Raw genomic sequence first — 20,284 nt, forward strand, 5'->3', positions numbered from 1 at the left:
CCTGGCCAAGGCTTTCGACTCTGTCAATCACCGCATTCTTATCGGCAGACTCAACAGCCTTGGATTCTCAAATGACTGCCTCGCCTGGTTCACTAACTACTCAGATAGAGGACAGTGTGTCAAATTGGAGGGCCTGTTGTCGAGACCTCTAGCAGTCTCTATGGGGGTGCCACAGGGTTCAATTCTCGTGCCGACTATTGTCTGTATGTACATCAATGATGTTGCTCTTGCTGCTGGTGATTCTCTGATCCACCTCTACGCAGACAACACCATTCTGTATACTTCTGGCCCTTCTTTGGACACTGTGTTAACAAACCTCCAGACGAGCTTCAATGCCATACAACACTCCTTCCGTGGCCTCCAACTGCTCTTAAATGCAAGTAAAACTAAATGCATGCTCTTCAACCGATCGCTGCCCGCACCCGCCTGACTAGCATCACTACTCTGGACAGTTCTGACTTAGAATACGGGGACAACTACAAATACCTAGGTGTCTGGTTAGACTGTAAACTCTCCTTCCAGACTCACATTAAGCATCTCCAATCCAAAATTAAATCTAGAATCGGCTTCCTATTTCGCAACAAAGCATCCTTCACTCATGCTGCCAAACATACCCTCGTAAAACTGACAATCCTACCGATCCTTGACTTCGGCGCTGTCATTTACAAAATAGCCTCCAACACTCTACTCAGAAAATTGGATGTAGTCTATCACAGTGCCATCCGTTTTGTCACCAAAGCCCTATATACTACCCACCACTGCGACCTGTATGCTCTCGTTGGCTGGCACTCGCTTCATATTTGTCACCAAACCCACTGGCTCCAGGTCATCTATAAGTATTTGCTAGGTAAAGCCCCGCTTTATCTCATCTCACTGGTCACCAAAGCAGCATCCACCCGTAGCACACGCTCCAGCAGGTATATTTCACTGGTCATCCTCAAAGCCAACACTTCCTTTGGCTGCCTTTCCTTCCAGTTCTCTGCTGCCAATGACTGGAATGAATTTCAAAAATCACTGAAGCTGGAGACTTATATCTTCCTCACTAATTTAAGCATCAACTGTCAGAGCAGCTTACCGATCACTGCACCTGTACACAGCCCATCTATAAATAGCCCACCCAACTACCTCATCCCCATATTGTTATTTTTATTTTTTGCTCCTTTGCACCCCAGTATCTCTACTTGCACATTCATCTTCTGCACATCTATCACTCCAGTGTTTAATTGTTAAATTGTAATTTTTTTCGCCACTATGGCCTATTTACTGCCTTACCTCCCTAATCGTACTACATTTGCACACACTGTATATAGACTTTTCTATTGTATTACTGACTGTATGTTTGTTTATCACATGTGTAACTCTGCGTTGTTGTTTGTGTCACAGTGCTTTGCTTTATCTTGTCCAGGTCGCAGTTATAAATGAGAACTTGTTCTCAACTTGCCAAACAGGTTAAATAAAGGACTTGTTCTCAACTGGCCTACCTGGTTAAATAAAGGACTTGTTCTCAACTGGCCTACCTGGTTAAATAAAGGACTTGTTCTCAACTGGCTAACCTGGTTAAATAAAGGACTTGTTCTCAACTGGCCTACCTGGTTAAATAAAGGACTTGTTCTCAACTGGCCTACCTGGTTAAATAACGGACTTGTTCTCAACTGGCCAACCTGGTTAAATAAAGGACTTGTTCTCAACTGGCCAACCTGGTTAAATAAAGGACTTGTTCTCAACTGGCCTACCTGGTTAAATAAAGGACTTGTTCTCAACTGGCCTACCTGGTTAAATAAAGGACTTGTTCTCAACTGGCCAACCTGGTTAAATAAAGGACTTGTTCTCAACTGGCCAACCTGGTTAAATAAAGGACTTGTTCTCAACTGGCCAACCTGGTTAAATAAAGGAGAGAGAAATAAAATAAGAATATATAGACATACGTCCTCATCCAGGCTGATTGTTAATATCTCCAGTTGCTTTAAACTTATTAATTATTGCCCTGATAGTAACCTTTGAGCTATTTTCTTATAGCCATTTCCTGATTTTCCTTGTGCAGCTCAACAACTGTTTGTCACAAATCATTACTGTATTCTCGGGTCTTTCCCATAGGGATGGATGACTATGGGAACTTGACCTGTGTGTCACCTCATATTTATACCCCAGTGAAACAGGAAGTCATGGCTTACCACTTAAGTGTTCCTAATCACTCAGGTGAACTTAAAAACGTAAAATATGAATTGGAATATACAGTACTTCAGTTAGATTCTACTCATAAGAATTTCTAGGGGTGCAAATAATTGTGGCACATGTTTCAGCGAGAAAAATATGTATTTCATTTATTTCACTTTTTTTTTTTTTCTCCAATCATTTACTTCAATTAAAGGTTCGATTTTTGTGAATATTTTGAGTGAAAGACCAAGAGGATAAACAGCTCTTTTTGCTCATATTTACCAACGGTGCCAATATTAGTGGAAGGCACTGAAGGTATCATATCCTGTACGCTAACGTTAACTGGCTAACTTTCAATCAGGTGTTTGATTGACAAGTGAGATTCGTTGTCATGGCTATGTGTAACGTCTGCTTCCAGCTCACACTCTCAAACACATAGATCCCCCTGAACGCAGCTCATTCTCCATATCCCAATCACCTGAATTCTGATCACCTGTTCACACACCTGTACGTCGTTTACGCACACTATTTAGAACAGTTCTTTTCACCCCATCATTGTGAGGTATTGTTTGTTATGATACACGTCTAGTCGGCTGTCTGTTTATTTCTGTATGAGTCCTCCCGTGTATCATAGTTTTTGGCCATCGTCATTAACGACGCCTTTTTGCCTTCTTTAGCCTTCTTTTGCCTATCAGATTTCCTGTCATCAACCTCTTGCCTGATCTCCCGGACTATGTTATTAGCCTTTTGCCTGCCTGTACTGTTACCTTTTTGGAGTCCCTTGTGTTTGACCTTCTGCCTGCCCCTGGACCCAGCTACCTGCCTCCTCCTGTGTATGACCTTCTGCCTGCCCCTGGACCCAGCTACCTGCCTCCTCCTGTGTATGACCCATCTACCTGCCCCTGGACCCAGCTACCTGCCTCCTCCTGTGTATGACCTTCTGCCTGCCCCTGGACCCAGCTAGCCTGCCCCTGGACCCAGCTACCTGCCTCCTCCTGTGTATGACCTTCTGCCTGCCCCTGGACCCAGCTACCTGCCTCCTCCTGTGTAGGACCTTCTGCCTGCCCCTGGACCCAGCTACCTGCCTCCTCCTGTGTAGGACCTTCTGCCTGCCCCTGGACCCAGCTACCTGCCTCCTCCTGTGTATGACCTTCTGCCTGCCCCTGGACCCAGCTACCTGCCTCCTCCTGTGTAGGACCTTCTGCCTGCCCCTGGACCCAGCTGCCTGCCTCCTCTTGTGTATGACCTTCTGCCTGCCCCTGGACCCAGCTACCTGCCTCCTCCCGTGTAGGACCTTCTGCCTGCCCCTGGACCCAGCTGCCTGCCTCCTCCTGTGTATGACCTTCTGCCTGCCCCTGGACCCAGCTACCTGCCTCCTCCTGTGTAGGACCTTCTGCCTGCCCCTGGACCCAGCTACCTGCCTCCTCCTGTGTATGACCTTCTGCCTGCCCCTGGACCCAGCTGCCTGCCTCCTCCTGTGGTCCTTTACTAATAAACACCTGCTGCACCCTGAGCTTGAAACCAGCTGTCTGTCTCCCATCTTACTCATTACACTACGTAGCTACAGTGGCTGGAGACATAGCCTGCACACAGCCATCCCACGTACCCAAGAAAACGGACGCTGCGACAGGGGTCAAAACTTAATATCTTTGATCCTTGCGCAACAAGGAAACCACCCGAAAGTCGGCATGAGTATAAATTAAATGGAGTTTTGACCAGCGACACTTGACGCATTCTAATAATGTCTACAGACATGTCGATAGACGATAGAAGTATAAACCAGCCATTATCATAGAGTTCAAACAATGTGTCTTTCTTTTTAAAAATGTTAAAATTGTATATTTTTTTTAATATCCAAAACATACAATATACTTACACAGTGAAGCCACTCAATAACTACACCACACCAGTTATCCAACAGACTCCCATGCTATTTTTTTTGCGAAGACTATTTGATTCTGAGTTCGGACATATAAAGTTTGTATGCGAAAACGATTTGTAAGATCAGTTTTTAGGAACTCACATCACTAGCGTAAAAGAGGGAAGCTTGTACTACCAGGTGCTGGCACATGCAGAGATCAAACACACCACTGGAACGTCGATTCATCTGTTTACATTTCCTAATAATTCAAACGCTTCCTCAAGTGTTTTAATTGGCGTATTCTTACTTCAGTTATGACCTTACAAGCCGATTAAGATAAGCAGAGTAATGTGTTTACATGACTAATGCCAAACTCGGCCTACTGCCATAATCAGTTTAATATCGAATTATTAGTGTGTGTGTAAATGTACTCATTGTTGATTTTTAAACCAGATTTCTATACTTATTTTGTTAGAAATAAATGTGTATTCTTTACACCGCTGTATGGACTATATGTCTGTATGTGATATTACTGCTATGTGCTACATGAAATGAGGAGTACCAGTCTTTGGTTATGATAATTATTTTATTAAAAGTAGTTTGATTACTTTGATTCTCTCTCTTAGGATCCACTTAACATCTAATAACAACCTGCTTACAGAGGTACAATGCTGAATCATGGTGGAACATCCAGACTGTTTGCATGTGTGTGTGTAGTATTGTGTGTGTGTGTGTGTGTGTGTGTGTGTGTATTGGCTCAGAAGTGTACGTATGAGATCTGTACGTCTCCCTCCAGCTCCACCGTGTCTATCTGGTTGTAGTTCTGGAAGCGGTGGAAGAAGTCACACATGTGCTGCCCATTCACAAACACCTTGAACCGCTGGTTCCCACAACGGATAGACATCTAAGAGAGAGAGAGAGAGAGAAGGGAAAAAAACCGAACTTGACATAGATAGCCAAAATGGCACTGAATACCCATGCAACCAGACCGTAGAGTAACTGAGGAACGAGTTAGAATGTTGTCATCTTGGACAACTTCAATTCTAATTTTACACAATGTCCGTAGATCTCATACCCGTGAACCTTGACAAAGTGAGATTCTGTGTGTGCTGTGTGTACTCACGTCAAAGTACTCTCCCTCCCGGAAGGGGTTAATGCTGATCTCTTTCTCCTCCATGCCCCAGCTTCCACCAATCATACTGTTTCTCACGACCACTCTCTCCTGTAGACGAGGGTTCATGTGGAACGCTATGTCCCGCGAGCCGCCCACAATGAAGTTTATAGAGAACCTACAACACAACAGGCCCACCGGTAAGCATACAGTTGAAGTCGGAAGTTTACATACACCTTCGCCAAATACATTTAAACTCAGTTTTCCCACAATTCCTGACATTTAATCCTAGTAAAAATTCCCTGTCTTAGGTCAGTTAGGCTCACCACTTTATTGTAAGAATGTGAAATGTCAGAATAATAGTAGAGAGAATTATTTATTTCAGCTTTTATTTCTTTCATCACATTCCCAGTGGGTCAGAAGTTTACATACACTCAATTAGTATTTGTTAGCATTGCCTTTAAATTGTTTAACTTGGGTCAAACGTTTCAGGTAGCCTTCCACAAGCTTCCCACAATAAGTTGGGTGAATTCCTCGTGACAGAGCTGGTGTAACTGAGTCAGGTTTGTAGGCCTCCTGCTCACACACGCTTTTTCAGTTCTGCCCACAAATGTTCTACAGGATTGAGGTCAGGGCTTTGTGATGGCCAGTCCAATACCTTGACTTTGTTGTCCTTAAGCCATTTTGTCACAGCGTTGGAAGTATGCTTGGGGTCATTGTCCATTTGGAAGACCCATTTTCGACCAAGCTTTAACTTCCTGAATGATGTCTTGAGATGATGCTTCAATATAGCCACATCATTTTCCATCCTCTTGATGCCATCTATTTTGTGAAGTGCACCAGTCCCTCCTGCAGCAAAGCACCCCCACAACATGATGCTGCCACCCCCGTGCTTCACGGTTGGGATGGTGTTCTTCGGCTTGCAAGCCTCCCCCTTTTTCCTCCAAACATAACGATGGTCATTATGGCCAACCAGTTCTATTTTTGTTTCATCAGACCAGAGGACATTTCTCCAAAAAGTACGATCTTTGTACCCATGTGCAGTTGCAAACCGTAGTCTGGCTTTTTTATGGCAGTTTTGGAGCAGTGGCTTCTTCCTTGCTGAGCTGCCTTTCAGGTTATGTCGATATAGGACTCGTTTTACTGTGGATATAGATACTTTTGTACCTGTTTCCTCCAGCATCTTCACAAGGTCCTTTACTGTTGTTCTGGGATTGATTTGCACTTTTCGCACCAAAGTACGTTCATCTCTAGGAGACAGAATGCGTCTCCTTCCTGAGCGGTATGACTGCTGCGTGGTCCCATGGTGTTTATACTTGCGTAATATTGTTGGTACAGGTGAACGTGGTACCTTCAGGTGTTTGGAAATTGCTCCCAAGGATGAACCAGACTTGTGGAGGTCTACCATTTTTTTTTATGAGGTCTTGGCTGATTTCTTTTGATTTTCCCATGATGCCAAGCAAAGTGACACTGAGTTTGAAGGTTGGCCTTGAAACACATTCACAGGTACACCTCCAATTGTCTGAAATTATGTAAATTAGCCTATCAGAAGCTTCTAAAGCCATGACATCATTTTCTTGAATTTTCCAAGCTGTTTAAAGGCACAGTCAACTTAACTTATCTGTCTGTAAACAATTGTTGGAAAAATGACTTGTGTCATGCACAAAGTAGATGTCCTAACCGACTTGCCAAAACTATAGTTTGTTAACAAGAAATTTGAGGAGTGGTTGAAAAACGAGTTTTAATGACTCCATCCTGAGTGAATGTAAACTTCCGACTTCAACTGTAGGAGTGTTTATTGACTATGTAACCTGATCAGACCAGGAACATTTCTGGGGAAAATAAAACTGCAATATTTCTATAGCTGGGGGAAGGGCTAAGACTAAAATGAGCACCTACAGACCTGGTAGATCCTCAACCAGCTCTCACAGTCTCACGTCAGAATCAGACGTTCATCCATGTTTCTCAAACGTTAAATGTCAAAGTTGTTTTAAAAGTCACATTTCAAAGTGTTTAAGGTTAAGGTCAGGCATTATCTCTGAATGGTTAAGGTTAGGCATTATCTCTGAATGGTTAAGGTTAGGCATTATCTCTGAATGGTTAAGGTCAGGTATTAACTCTGAATGGTTCAGGTTAGGCATTAACTCTGAATGGTTCAGGTTAGGCATTAACTCTGAATGGTTAAGGTTAGGCATTAACTCTGAATGGTTAAGGTTAGGCATTAACTCTGAATGGTTAAGGTAAGGTTTGGTATAGACTTAAAATCAAAAACAAAAACAACATTCAATCACTGGATTTGAATATACAACATTTGGAATCAGAGGTTTGGTGTAAACAAAGATATTTAAAAAAAACGTTCTACCACTGGAATCAGAGGCAGACAAACTGTTGCCCCCTAGTGGCCAGTTTCCACATCATCTCCTGATGTCCTCAGACATGGATGGACATAGAATACTGACTTGTATCACTGGTGACCTGCCTGTCCTAGAGGCACCATGGGTATAGGGTTTAGGGGATAGGGGTTAGGGGATAGGGTATAGGGGTTATGGGGTTAGGATACTACAGACCTGTTAACTCCTAGAGGCACCATGCCTCTGATGGGTTAGGGGATAGAGGTTAGGGGATAGGGTTAGGGGATAGGGGTTAGGGTACTACAGACCTGTTAGCTCCTAGAGGCACCATGCCTCTGATGGGTTAGGGGATAGGGGATAGGGGTTAGGGGATAGGGTTTAGGGGATAGGGGTTAGGATACTACAGACCTGCCTGTCCTAGAGGCACCATGCCTCTGATGGGTTAGGGGAGGGATAGGGGTTAGGGTACTACAGACCTGTTAGCTCCTAGAGGCACCATGCCTCTGATGACGATAGTCTTCTTCGGAGACATCCCTCCTGGAATCATGCTGGAGTACGGGACAGGCTGATACACATAGGACAGGAGTCAGTCCACTGACACCATGTAGGGTATACTGTATGTATGTATACTTAGGACCAAACAAATCTATCCTGACTCACACACAGATGTTACTTACAGGGTTGTATATTGGCTGTCCACACATGACCGGCAGGTTTCCACCAGGATACCCTCCCTGACCACAAACAGGGATGTTATCACACACACACACACACACACACACACACACACACACACACACACACACACACACACACACACACACACACACACACACACACACACACACACACACACACACACACACACACACACACATACACACAGACATCACACACACACACACACAGACATCACACACACACACACACACACACACACACACAGACATCACACACACACACACACACACACACACACACACACACACACACACAGACAACACATCACACACACCAGAATACAGCTGTCAGCCATAAGTGTTACGTTAAGTCATGTATTTACTAACTGATGCAGAACTATCTACTGAAGAAAATTATCCCACATTCAAAGCATTAAGACCCACTGTTATAACAGGTGACAGTACTGACCCCCATGTCACCTGGGTATCCTCCACCCTGTGGGTATCCTCCACCCTGTGGGTATCCTCCACCCTGTGGGTATCCTCCACCCTGATAAGCATCGACAGACATACAGTATAAATATATGTAATGGTATTTGATGACACAGACACATGAACGTCACCAAGTGTGGTACCAACTCACCCCCATTTGATCACCTGGGTATCCTCCAGCAGGATATCCTCCCTGTTGACGGTGGGAAACATATCAAATGTCATCCAGAGTTTACGACACGCTAAGAAACACATTCATGAGGATATATCGCTATGTACAGTTACCAACATTCATGAGGATATATCTCTATGTACAGTCACCCCACAACATTCATGAGGATATATCTCTATGTACAGTCACCCCACACCATTCATGAGGATATATCGCTATGTACAGTCACCCCACAACATTCATGAGGATATATCGCTATGTACAGTCACCCCACAACATTCATGAGGATATATCTCTATGTACAGTCACCCCACACCATTCATGAGGATATATCGCTATGTACAGTTACCCCACAACATTCATGAGGATATATCTCTATGTACAGTCACCCCACACCATTCATGAGGATATATCACTATGTAGTCACCCCACAACATTCATGAGGATATATCGCTATGCAGTCACCCCACAACATTCATGAGGATATATCTCTATGTACAGTCACCCCACACCATTCATGAGGATATATCTCTATGTACAGTCACCCCACAACATTCATGAGGATATATCTCTATGTACAGTCACCCCACAACATTCATGAGGATATATCTCTATGTACAGCCACCCCACAACATTCTTGAGGATATATCGCTATGTACAGTCACCCCACAACATTCATGAGGATATGTTGCTATGTACTGTCACCCCACAACATTCATGAGGATATATCGCTATGTAGTCACCCCACAACATTCATGAGGATATATCGCTATGTAGTCACCCCACAACATTCATGAGGATATATCACTATGCAGTCACCCCACAACATTCATGAGGATATATCGCTATGTACAGTCACCCCACAACATTCATGAGGATATATCGCTATGTACAGTCACCCCACAACATTCATGAGGATATATCTCTATGTACAGTCACCCCACAACATTCATGAGGATATATCGCTATGTACAGCCACCCCACAACATTCTTGAGGATATATCGCTATGTACAGTCACCCAACAACATTCATAAGGATATGTTGCTATGTACTGTCACCCAACAACATTCATGAGGATATATCGCTATGTACAGTCACCCCACAATATTCATGAGGATATATCTCTATGTACATTCACCCCACAACATTCATGAGGATATATCGCTATGTACAGTCACCCCACAACATTCATGAGGATATATCGCTATGTAGTCACCCCACAACATTCATGAGGATATATCTCTATGTACAGTCACCCCACAACATTCATGAGGATATATCACTATGTACAGTCACCCCACAACATTCATGAGGATATATCGCTATGTACAGTCACCCCACAACATTCATGAGGATATATCGCTATGTACAGTCACCCCACAACATTCATGAGGATATATCGCTATGTACAGTCACCCCACAACATTCATGAGGATATATCGCTATGCACAGCCACCCCACAACATTCTTGAGGATATATCGCTATGTACAGTCACCCAACAACATTCATAAGGATATGTTGCTATGTACTGTCACCCAACAACATTCATGAGGATATATCGCTATGTACAGTCACCCCACAATATTCATGAGGATATATCTCTATGTACATTCACCCCACAACATTCATGAGGATATATCGCTATGTACAGTCACCCCACAACATTCATGAGGATATATCGCTATGTAGTCACCCCACAACATTCATGAGGATATATCTCTATGTACAGTCACCCCACAACATTCATGAGGATATATCGCTATGTACAGTCACCCCACAACATTCATGAGGATATATCTCTATGTACAGTCACCCCACAACATTCATGAGGATATATCGCTATGTACAGTCACCCCACAACATTCATGAGGATATATCGCTATGTACAGTCACCCTACAACATTCATGAGGATATATCTCTATGTACAGTCACCCCACAACATTCATGAGGATATATCGCTATGTAGTCACCCCACAACATTCAGTGCTAAGCCCTCCAGTGGTCTTGTATGGCTTAGTTGGTAGATCATGACACAACGCCAATATAGTGGGTTCAATACATATACGATATAAATATATATATATATACGTACCGCCATGTTGCCTCCTCCCATTCCACCTGTAGGATATCCACCTCCCATTCCTCCTCCTCCCTGAAGAATACACAGCTTATTCCAGCTACATCCGTTCTGCCATATGTGTGTGTTTGTGTGTGTAATGTGTTGTGTAGCCAGTCCATACTCACTCCCATTCCACCTGGGTATCTATTGCCTCCTACTGTAGTGCCCTTGCGCAAAAGCAACGACCATTGAGCACTTAATTGAGCAAAGCAATGGTAATCATAGTATGCCTGTGGGTGTGTGAACCGGTGTGTGTGTGTGTGTGTGTGTGTGTGTGTGTGTGTGTGTGTGTGTGTGTGTGTGTGTGTGTGTGTGTGTGTGTGTCCTGGCACACAGAAGGGCAAAAGCAAAGACTATTGAGAAATGGATTATTCATTAAATCCACTATTTAAAATTCTCTCCTGTTCTCTCATCCCATGTATTGCTTGTAACTGCTGCCCGAAAGCTTTGAACCATTGAATTAACATAAAAATGACAGATGATGGAGCAATTATCTTTCCTGTAGGATTTGGGAAGGGTACGCTGACCCTAGATTTGTTGGCAACAGAGGGCAACTTCTACCTTTAAGCCTGTTAAAATACTGCTCTCTGAACCTACCACCACCCCCCTTCCCCAGCCCCCATCCCCCAGTCCCCACCCCCCTGCCCCACCCCCTGCTCCAGTCCCCACCCCCTGCCCCACCCCCTTCCCCTAACCCAGTCCCCACCCCCTGCCCCAGCCCCCACCCCCCAGTCCCCACCGCCCTTCCCCTGCCCCCCCCCCCTTCCCCAGACCCCACCCCCCTGCTCCAGACCCCACCCCCTGCTCCAGTCTCACCCCGATGACGTTGATGGTCTGGATGGAAACGTCGCCTCCTATCTGCAGGGCGTTGACTCTCTCCACTGGAATGCGATGTTTGAACATGTGAAAGTCTCGACCGTTCACTGTCACCTACGACAGAAAAACACACATTAGCTCATCTGACCGTACACAACTATGGTCTAACCCTAACCCATACACAACTATGGTCTAACCCTAACCCATACACAACTATGGTCTAACCCTAACCCATACACAACTATGGTCTAACCCTAACCCATACACAACTATGGTCTAACCCTAACCCATACACAACTATGGTCTAACCCTAACCCATACACAACTGTGGTCTAACCCTAACCCATACACAACTATGGTCTAACCCTAACCCATACACAACTATGGTCTAACCCTAACCCATACACAACTGTGGTCTAACCCATAGACAACTCAATAGGGCGTTGGGCCACCACACCTCTATTGGAGGGATGCGACACCATTCTTCTACAAGAAATTCCATAATTTGGTGCTTTGTTGATGGTGGTGAAAAACGCTGTCTCAGTCACCACTCTGGAATCTCCCGTAAAGTGTTCAATTAGGTTGAGATCTGGTGACTGAGACGGCCCAGGGCATATGGTTCACGTCGTTTTCCTTACTCATCAAACCATTCAGTGACCACTCGTGCCCTGTGGACGGGGGCATTGTTATCCTATGGGGGCATAGCTATGGTAGCCAATAATAATGGCCTGCCCAGCATGTTTATACATCAACCTAAGCATGATGAGATGTTAATTGCTTAATTAACTCAGGAACATGCTTTCAATATACTCTGTAAAATTTCACTTATTCAAGCGTTTCCATTATTTTGGCAGTTACCTGTATATATAACTACACGGTATCGCTGTACCTATATCTATGCCTATATCTATACAGTATCTATATCTATACAGTATCTATATCTATACAGTATTTGTATATTTATACAGAGTATTTGTATATTTATACAGTATCTATATCTATACAGTATCTATGTATCTATACAGTATCTATATCTATACATTATCTATATCTATATAGTTTCTATATCTATACAGTATTTGTATATTTATACAGTATCTATATCTATACAGCATCTATATCTATACAGTATCTATATCTACATCTATACATTATCTATATCTATACATTATCTATATCTATACAGCATCTATATCTATACAGTATCTATATCTATACAGTATCTATATCTATACAGTATTTGTATATTTATACACAGCATCTATATCTATACAGTATCTATATCTATACAGTATTTTTATATTTATACAGTATCTATGTATCTATACAGTATCTATATCTATATTTATACAGTATCTATCGCTATATCTATATCTATACAGTACGTATATATACATTTACACAGTGTCTATATCTATACAGTATCTATACCTATATCTATATACAATCTATATCTATACACAATCTATATCTACATAGTATCTATTACTATATCTTTCACAGTATCTCTATCTATACAGTATCTGTATCTATATCTATACAGTATCTATATCTATACAGTACGTATATCTACATTTACACAGTGTCTATATCTATACAGTATCTATACCTATATCTATATACAATCTATATCTATACACAACCTATATCTACATAGTATCTATCACTATATCTACACAGTATCTATATCTATACAGTATCTATAAATTATATATATATCTATGTGTGTATATATATATATATATATATGTATACAGTATCTCTATCTATACATTATCTATAAAGTATATATATTTATATATGTATGTATATATATATATGTGTGTGTGTATAAATATATATCTATACAGTATCTCTATAACTGACCTGGTAACCCTCCTGGTTAATGATGATAACCATCTCGAAGGCGTCTCCCTTGCTAAAAGGCATGTGGTGGGTCTTCTCCTCTGAACCCCATTGCCCTTCCTGGCAGCTGTTGAACACCACCTTGTCCCATCCGTCGAAACGAGGGTTGAAGTGAAAGCCGATATCACTGCCCTCAAATTCCCCACACTGCAGGTTAATGTGGAACCTAGAGGGGGTGTTAGAGAGGACATAGAATGAACAGATCGTACACAGGTAACACTGGTAACACTGGTAACTCAGCTAACACAGCTAACACAGGTAACTCAGCTAACACAGGTAACACTGGTAACTCAGCTAACACAGGTAACACTGGTAACTCAGCTAACACTGGTAACACTGGTAACACTGGTAACACTGGTAACTCTGGTAACTCTGGTAACTCAGCTAACACTGGTAACACTGGTAACACTGGTAACACTGGTAACTCAGCTAACACTGGTAACACTGGTAACTCAGCTAACACTGGTAACACTGGTAACTCAGCTAACACTGGTAACACTGGTAACACTGGTAACTCAGCTAACACTGGTAACACTGGTAACACTGGTAACTCAGCTAACACAGGTAACACTGGTAACACTGGTAACACTGGTATCTCAGCTAACACAGGTAACACTGGTAACACTGGTAACACTGGTAACTCTGGTAACACTGGTAACTCAGCTAACACTGGTAACACTGGTAACACTGGTAACACAGGTAACACTGGTAACTCAGCTAACACAGGTAACACTGGTAACACTGGTAACTCAGCTAACACAGGTAACACTGGTAACACAGGTAACACTGGTAACTCAGCTAACACTGGTAACACTGGTAACTCTGGTAACACTGGTAACTCTGGTAACTCTCGTAACACTGGTAACTCAGCTAACACTGGTAACACTGGTAACACTAGTAACTCTGGTAACACTGGTAACTCAGCTAACACAGATAACACTGGTAACTCAGCTAACACTGGTAACACTGGTAACTCAGCTAACACTGGTAACACTGGTAACACTGGTAACTCAGCTAACACTGGTAACACTGGTAACTCAGCTAACACTGGTAACACTGGTAACTCAGCTAACACTGGTAACACTGGTAACTCAGCTAACACTGGTAACACTGGTAACACTGGTAACACTGGTAACTCAGCTAACACTGGTAACACTGGTAACTCAGCTAACACTGGTAACACTGGTAACACTGGTAACACTGGTAACTCAGCTAACACTGGTAACTCAGCTAACACAGCTAACACTGGTAACAATGGTAACTCAGCTAACACTGGTAACACTGGTAACACTGGTAACACTGGTAACACTGGTAACTCAGCTAACACAGGTAACACTGGTAACACTGGTATCTCAGCTAACACTGGTAACACTGGTAACACTGGTAACACAGGTAACACTGGTAACTCAGCTAACACTGGTAACACTGGTAACACTGTTATCTCAGCTAACACAGGTAACACTGGTAACACTGGTAACACTGGTAACTCTGGTAACACTGGTAACACTGGTAACTCTGGTAACACTGGTAACACTGGTAACTCAGCTAACACTGGTAACACTGGTAACACTGGTAACACAGGTAACACTGGTAACTCAGCTAACACTGGTAACACTGGTAACTCAGCTAACACAGGTAACACTGGTAACACAGGTAACACTGGTAACTCAGCTAACACTGGTAACACTGGTAACACTGGTAACTCTGGTAACACTGGTAACTCTGGTAACTCAGCTAACACTGGTAACACTGGTAACACTGGTAACTCTGGTAACACTGGTAACTCAGCTAACAAAGATAACACTGGTAACTCAGCTAACACTGGTAACACTGGTAACTCAGCTAACACTGGTAACACTGGTAACACTGGTAACTCAGCTAACACTGTTAACACTGGTAACACTGGTAACTCAGCTAACACAGGTAACACTGGTAACTCAGCTAACAGAGGTAACACTGGTAACACTGGTATCTCAGCTAACACAGGTAACACAGGTAACACTGGTAACACTGGTAACACTGGTATCTCAGCTAACACTGGTAACACTGGTAACTCTGGTAACACTGGTAACTCTGGTAACACTGGTACCACAGGTAACACTGGTAACTCAGCTAACACAGCTAACACAGGTAACACTGGTAACTCAGCTAACACTGGTAACACTGGTAACTCTGGTAACTCTGGTAACACTGGTAACTCTGGTAACACTGGTAACTCTGGTAACACTGGTAACTCTGGTAACACTGGTAACACTGGTAACACTGGTAACTTTGGTAACACTGGTAACTCTAACACTGGTAACTCAGCTAACACAGATAACACTGGTAACACTGGTAACTCAGCTAACACTGGTAACTCAGGTAACACAGATAACACAGGTAACCCAGGTAACACTGGTAACTCAGCTAACACAGATAACACAGGTAACCCTGGTAACACTGGTAACACTGGTAACACTTGTAACTCAGGTAACACTGGTAACTCTGGTAACACTGGTAACTCGGCTGACACAGGTAACCCTGGTAACACTGGTAACACTGGTAACACAGATAACACAGGTAACACTGGTAACTCTGGTAACTCTGGTAACACTGGTAACTCTGGTAACACAGGTAACACTGGTAACTCAGCTAACACTGGTAACACTGGTAACACTGGTAACTCTGGTAACGCTGGTAACTCAGCTAACACAGGTAACACTGGTAACACTGGTAACTCTGGTAACACTGGTAACACTGGTAACTCAGCTAACACAGGTAACACTGGTAACACTGGTAACTCTGGTAACTCTGGTAACACTGGTAACTCTGGTAACACTGGTAACACTGGTAACACTGGTAACTCTGGTAACACTGGTAACTCAGCTAACACAGATAACACTGGTAACTCAGCTAACACTGGTAACACTGGTAACTCAGCTAACACTGGTAACACTGGTAACACTGGTAACTCAGCTAACACTGTTAACACTGGTAACACTGGTAACTCAGCTAACACAGGTAACACTGGTAACTCAGCTAACACAGGTAACACTGGTAACACTGGTAACACTGGTAACACTGGTAACACAGGTAACACTGGTATCTCAGCTAACACAGGTAACACTGGTAACACTGGTAACTCTGGTAACACTGGTAACACTGGTAACTCTGGTAACACTGGTACCACAGGTAACACTGGTAACTCAGCTAACACTGGTAACACTGGTAACTCTGGTAACTCTGGTAACACTGGTAACTCTGGTAACACTGGTAACTCAGCTAACACTGGTAACACTGGTAACACTGGTAACTCTGGTAACACTGGTAACTCAGCTAACACTGGTAACACTGGTAACACTGGTAACACTGGTAACACTGGTAACTCAGGTAACACTGGTAACTCAGCTAACACAGATAACACAGGTAACCCTGGTAACACTGGTAACACTGGTAACTTTGGTAACACTGGTAACTCTAACACTGGTAACTCAGCTAACACAGATAACACTGGTAACACTGGTAACTCAGCTAAAACTGGTAACTCAGGTAACACAGGTAACACAGGTAACACTGGTAACACTGGTAACACTGGTAACTCTGGTAACACTGGTAACTCAGCTAACACAGATAACACAGGTAACCCAGGTAACACTGGTAACTCAGCTAACACAGATAACACAGGTAACCCTGGTAACACTGGTAACACTTGTAACTCAGGTAACACTGGTAACTCTGGTAACACTGGTAACTCAGCTGACACAGATAACACAGGTAACCCAGGTAACACTGGTAACTCAGCTAACACAGGTAGCCCTGGTAACACTGGTAACACAGATAACACAGGTAACACTGGTAACTCTGGTAACTCTGGTAACACTGGTAACTCTGGTAACACAGGTAACACTGGTAACTCAGCTAACACTGGTAACACTGGTAACACTGGTAACACTGGTAACTCAGCTAACACAGGTAACACAGGTAACACTGGTAACACTGGTAACTCAGCTAACACAGGTAACACAGGTAACACTGGTAACTCAGCTAACACTGGTAACACTGGTAACACTGGTAACACTGGTAACACTGGTAACTCAGCTAACACAGGTAACACAGGTAACACTGGTAACTCAGCTAACACAGGTAACACAGGTAACACTGGTAACACTGGTATCTCAGCTAACACAGGTAACACTGGTAACTCTGGTAACTCTGGTAACACTGGTAACTCTGGTAACACTGGTAACACTGGTAACTCAGCTAACTCAGCTAACACAGGTAACACTGGTAACACTGGTAACTCTGGTAACTCTGGTAACACTGGTAACTCTGGTAACACAGGTAACACTGGTAACACTGGTAACTCTGGTAACACTGGTAACTCTGGTAACACTGGTAACTCAGCTAACACAGGTTACACTGGTAACAAAGGTAACTCAGCTAACACAGATAACACAGGTAACACTGGTAACAGAGATAACACAGGTAATCCTGGTAACACAGGTAACACTGGTAACCCTGGTAACACAGGTAACACAGGTAATCCTGGTAACACAGATAACACAGGTAACACTGGTAACACTGGTAACTCAGCTAACACTGGTAACACTGGTAACACTGGTAACTCAGCTAACACTGGTAACACTGGTAACTCAGCTAACACTGGTAACACTGGTAACACTGGTAACTCAGCTAACACTGGTAACACTGGTAACTCAGCTAACTCAGCTAACACAGGTAACACTGGTAACACTGGTAACACTGGTAACTCAGCTAACACAGCTAACACTGGTAACACTGGTAACTCAGCTAACACTGGTAACACTGGTAACACTGGTAACTCAGCTAACACTGGTAACACTGGTATCTCAGCTAACACAGGTAACACTGGTAACACTGGTAACTCTGGTAACACTGGTAACTCAGCTAACACTGGTAACACTGGTAACACAGGTAACACTGGTAACACTGGTAACTCAGCTAACACTGGTAACACATTTAACACTGGTAACTCAGCTAACACTGGTAACACTGGTAACTCTGGTAACACTGGTAACTCTGGTAACTCTGGTAATACTGGTAACTCAGCTAACACTGGTAACACTGGTAACTCTGGTAACACTGGTAACTCTGGTAACTCTGGTAACACTGGTAACTCAGCTAACACTGGTAACACTGGTAACTCAGCTAACACAGATAACACTGGTAACACTGGTAACACTGGTAACTCAGCTAACACTGGTAACACTGGTAACACTGGTAACACTGGTAACTCAGCTAACACAGGTAACACTGGTAACACTGGTAACACTGGTAACACTGGTAACTCAGCTAACACAGCTAACACTGGTAACACTGGTAACTCAGCTAACACTGGTAACACTGGTAACACTGGTAACACTGGTAACACTGGTAACTCAGCTAACACAGGTAACACTGGTAACACTGGTATCTCAGCTAACACTGGTAACACGTAACACTGGTAACTCTGGTAACACAGGTAACACTGGTAACTCAGCTAACACTGGTAACACTGGTAACACAGGTAACCCAGGTAACACTGGTAACTCAGCTAACACTGGTAACACTGGTAACACTGGTATCTCAGCTAACACTGGTAACACGTAACACTGGTAACACTGGTAACACAGGTAACACTGGTAACTCAGCTAACACTGGTAACACTGGTAACACTGGTATCTCAGCTAACACAGGTAACACTGGTAACACTGGTAACTCTGGTAACACTGGTAACACTGGTAACTCTGGTAACACTGGTAACACTGGTAACTCAGCTAACACTGGTAACACTGGTAACACTGGTAACACAGGTAACACTGGTAACTCAGCTAACACTGGTAACAATGGTAACTCAGCTAACACAGGTAACACTGGTAACACAGGTAACACTGGTAACTCAGCTAACACTGGTAACACTGGTAACACTGGTAACTCTGGTAACACTGGTAACTCTGGTAACTCTGGTAACACTGGTAACTCAGCTAACACAGGTAACACTGGTAACACTGGTAACACTGGTAACACTGGTAACTCAGCTAACACAGGTAACACTGGTAACTCAGCTAACACTGGTAACACTGGTAACTCAGCTAACACAGGTAACACTGGTAACTCAGCTAACACAGGTAACACTGGTAACACTGGTAACACTGGTAACTCTGGTAACACTGGTAACACTGGTAACTCTGGTAACACTGGTACCACAGGTAACACTGGTAACTCAGCTAACACAGCTAACACAGGTAACACTGGTAACTCAGCTAACACTGGTAACAATGGTAACTCAGCTAACACAGGTAACACTGGTAACACAGGTAACACTGGTAACTCTGGTAACTCTGGTAACACTGGTAACTCAGCTAACACAGGTAACACTGGTAACACTGGTAACTCTGGTAACACTGGTAACTCAGCTAACACAGGTAACACTGGTAACTCAGCTAACACAAGTAACACTGGTAACACTGGTAACACTGGTATCTCAGCTAACACTGGTAACACTGCTAACTCAGCTAACACAGGTAACACTGGTAACACTGGTATCTCAGCTAACACTGGTAACACTGGTAACTCAGCTAACACAAGTAACACTGGTAACACTGGTAACACTGGTAACTCTG

General features: G+C 43.3%; 1 protein-coding gene across 2 annotated transcripts in view; it reads right to left on the reverse strand.

Annotated features, from left to right (window-relative positions):
* Positions 1–4,582: 4,582 nt before the first annotated feature.
* LOC106613332 (galectin-6) overlaps positions 4,583–20,284 on the reverse strand; it is a 28,328-nt gene continuing 12,626 nt past the window's right edge. The window contains exons 3-11 of one of the 2 annotated variants that reach the window (XM_045724886.1): positions 13,626–13,830; positions 11,760–11,873; positions 10,917–10,976; positions 8,801–8,842; positions 8,627–8,707; positions 8,155–8,211; positions 7,954–8,042; positions 5,139–5,304; positions 4,583–4,919 (exon numbers count right to left, since the gene is read on the reverse strand). In XM_045724886.1, the coding sequence (XP_045580842.1) occupies positions 4,773–4,919; positions 5,139–5,304; positions 7,954–8,042; positions 8,155–8,211; positions 8,627–8,707; positions 8,801–8,842; positions 10,917–10,976; positions 11,760–11,873; positions 13,626–13,830 (961 nt within the window). In that variant the 3' untranslated portion in view covers positions 4,583–4,772. The remainder of the gene's footprint in view (positions 4,920–5,138; positions 5,305–7,953; positions 8,043–8,154; positions 8,212–8,626; positions 8,708–8,800; positions 8,843–10,916; positions 10,977–11,759; positions 11,874–13,625; positions 13,831–20,284) is intronic. The other variant, XM_045724887.1, reaches the window with a different exon arrangement.

This window comes from Salmo salar, chromosome ssa09, assembly GCF_905237065.1.
Source record: "Salmo salar chromosome ssa09, Ssal_v3.1, whole genome shotgun sequence".
NCBI classification, from domain to species: domain Eukaryota; kingdom Metazoa; phylum Chordata; class Actinopteri; order Salmoniformes; family Salmonidae; genus Salmo; species Salmo salar.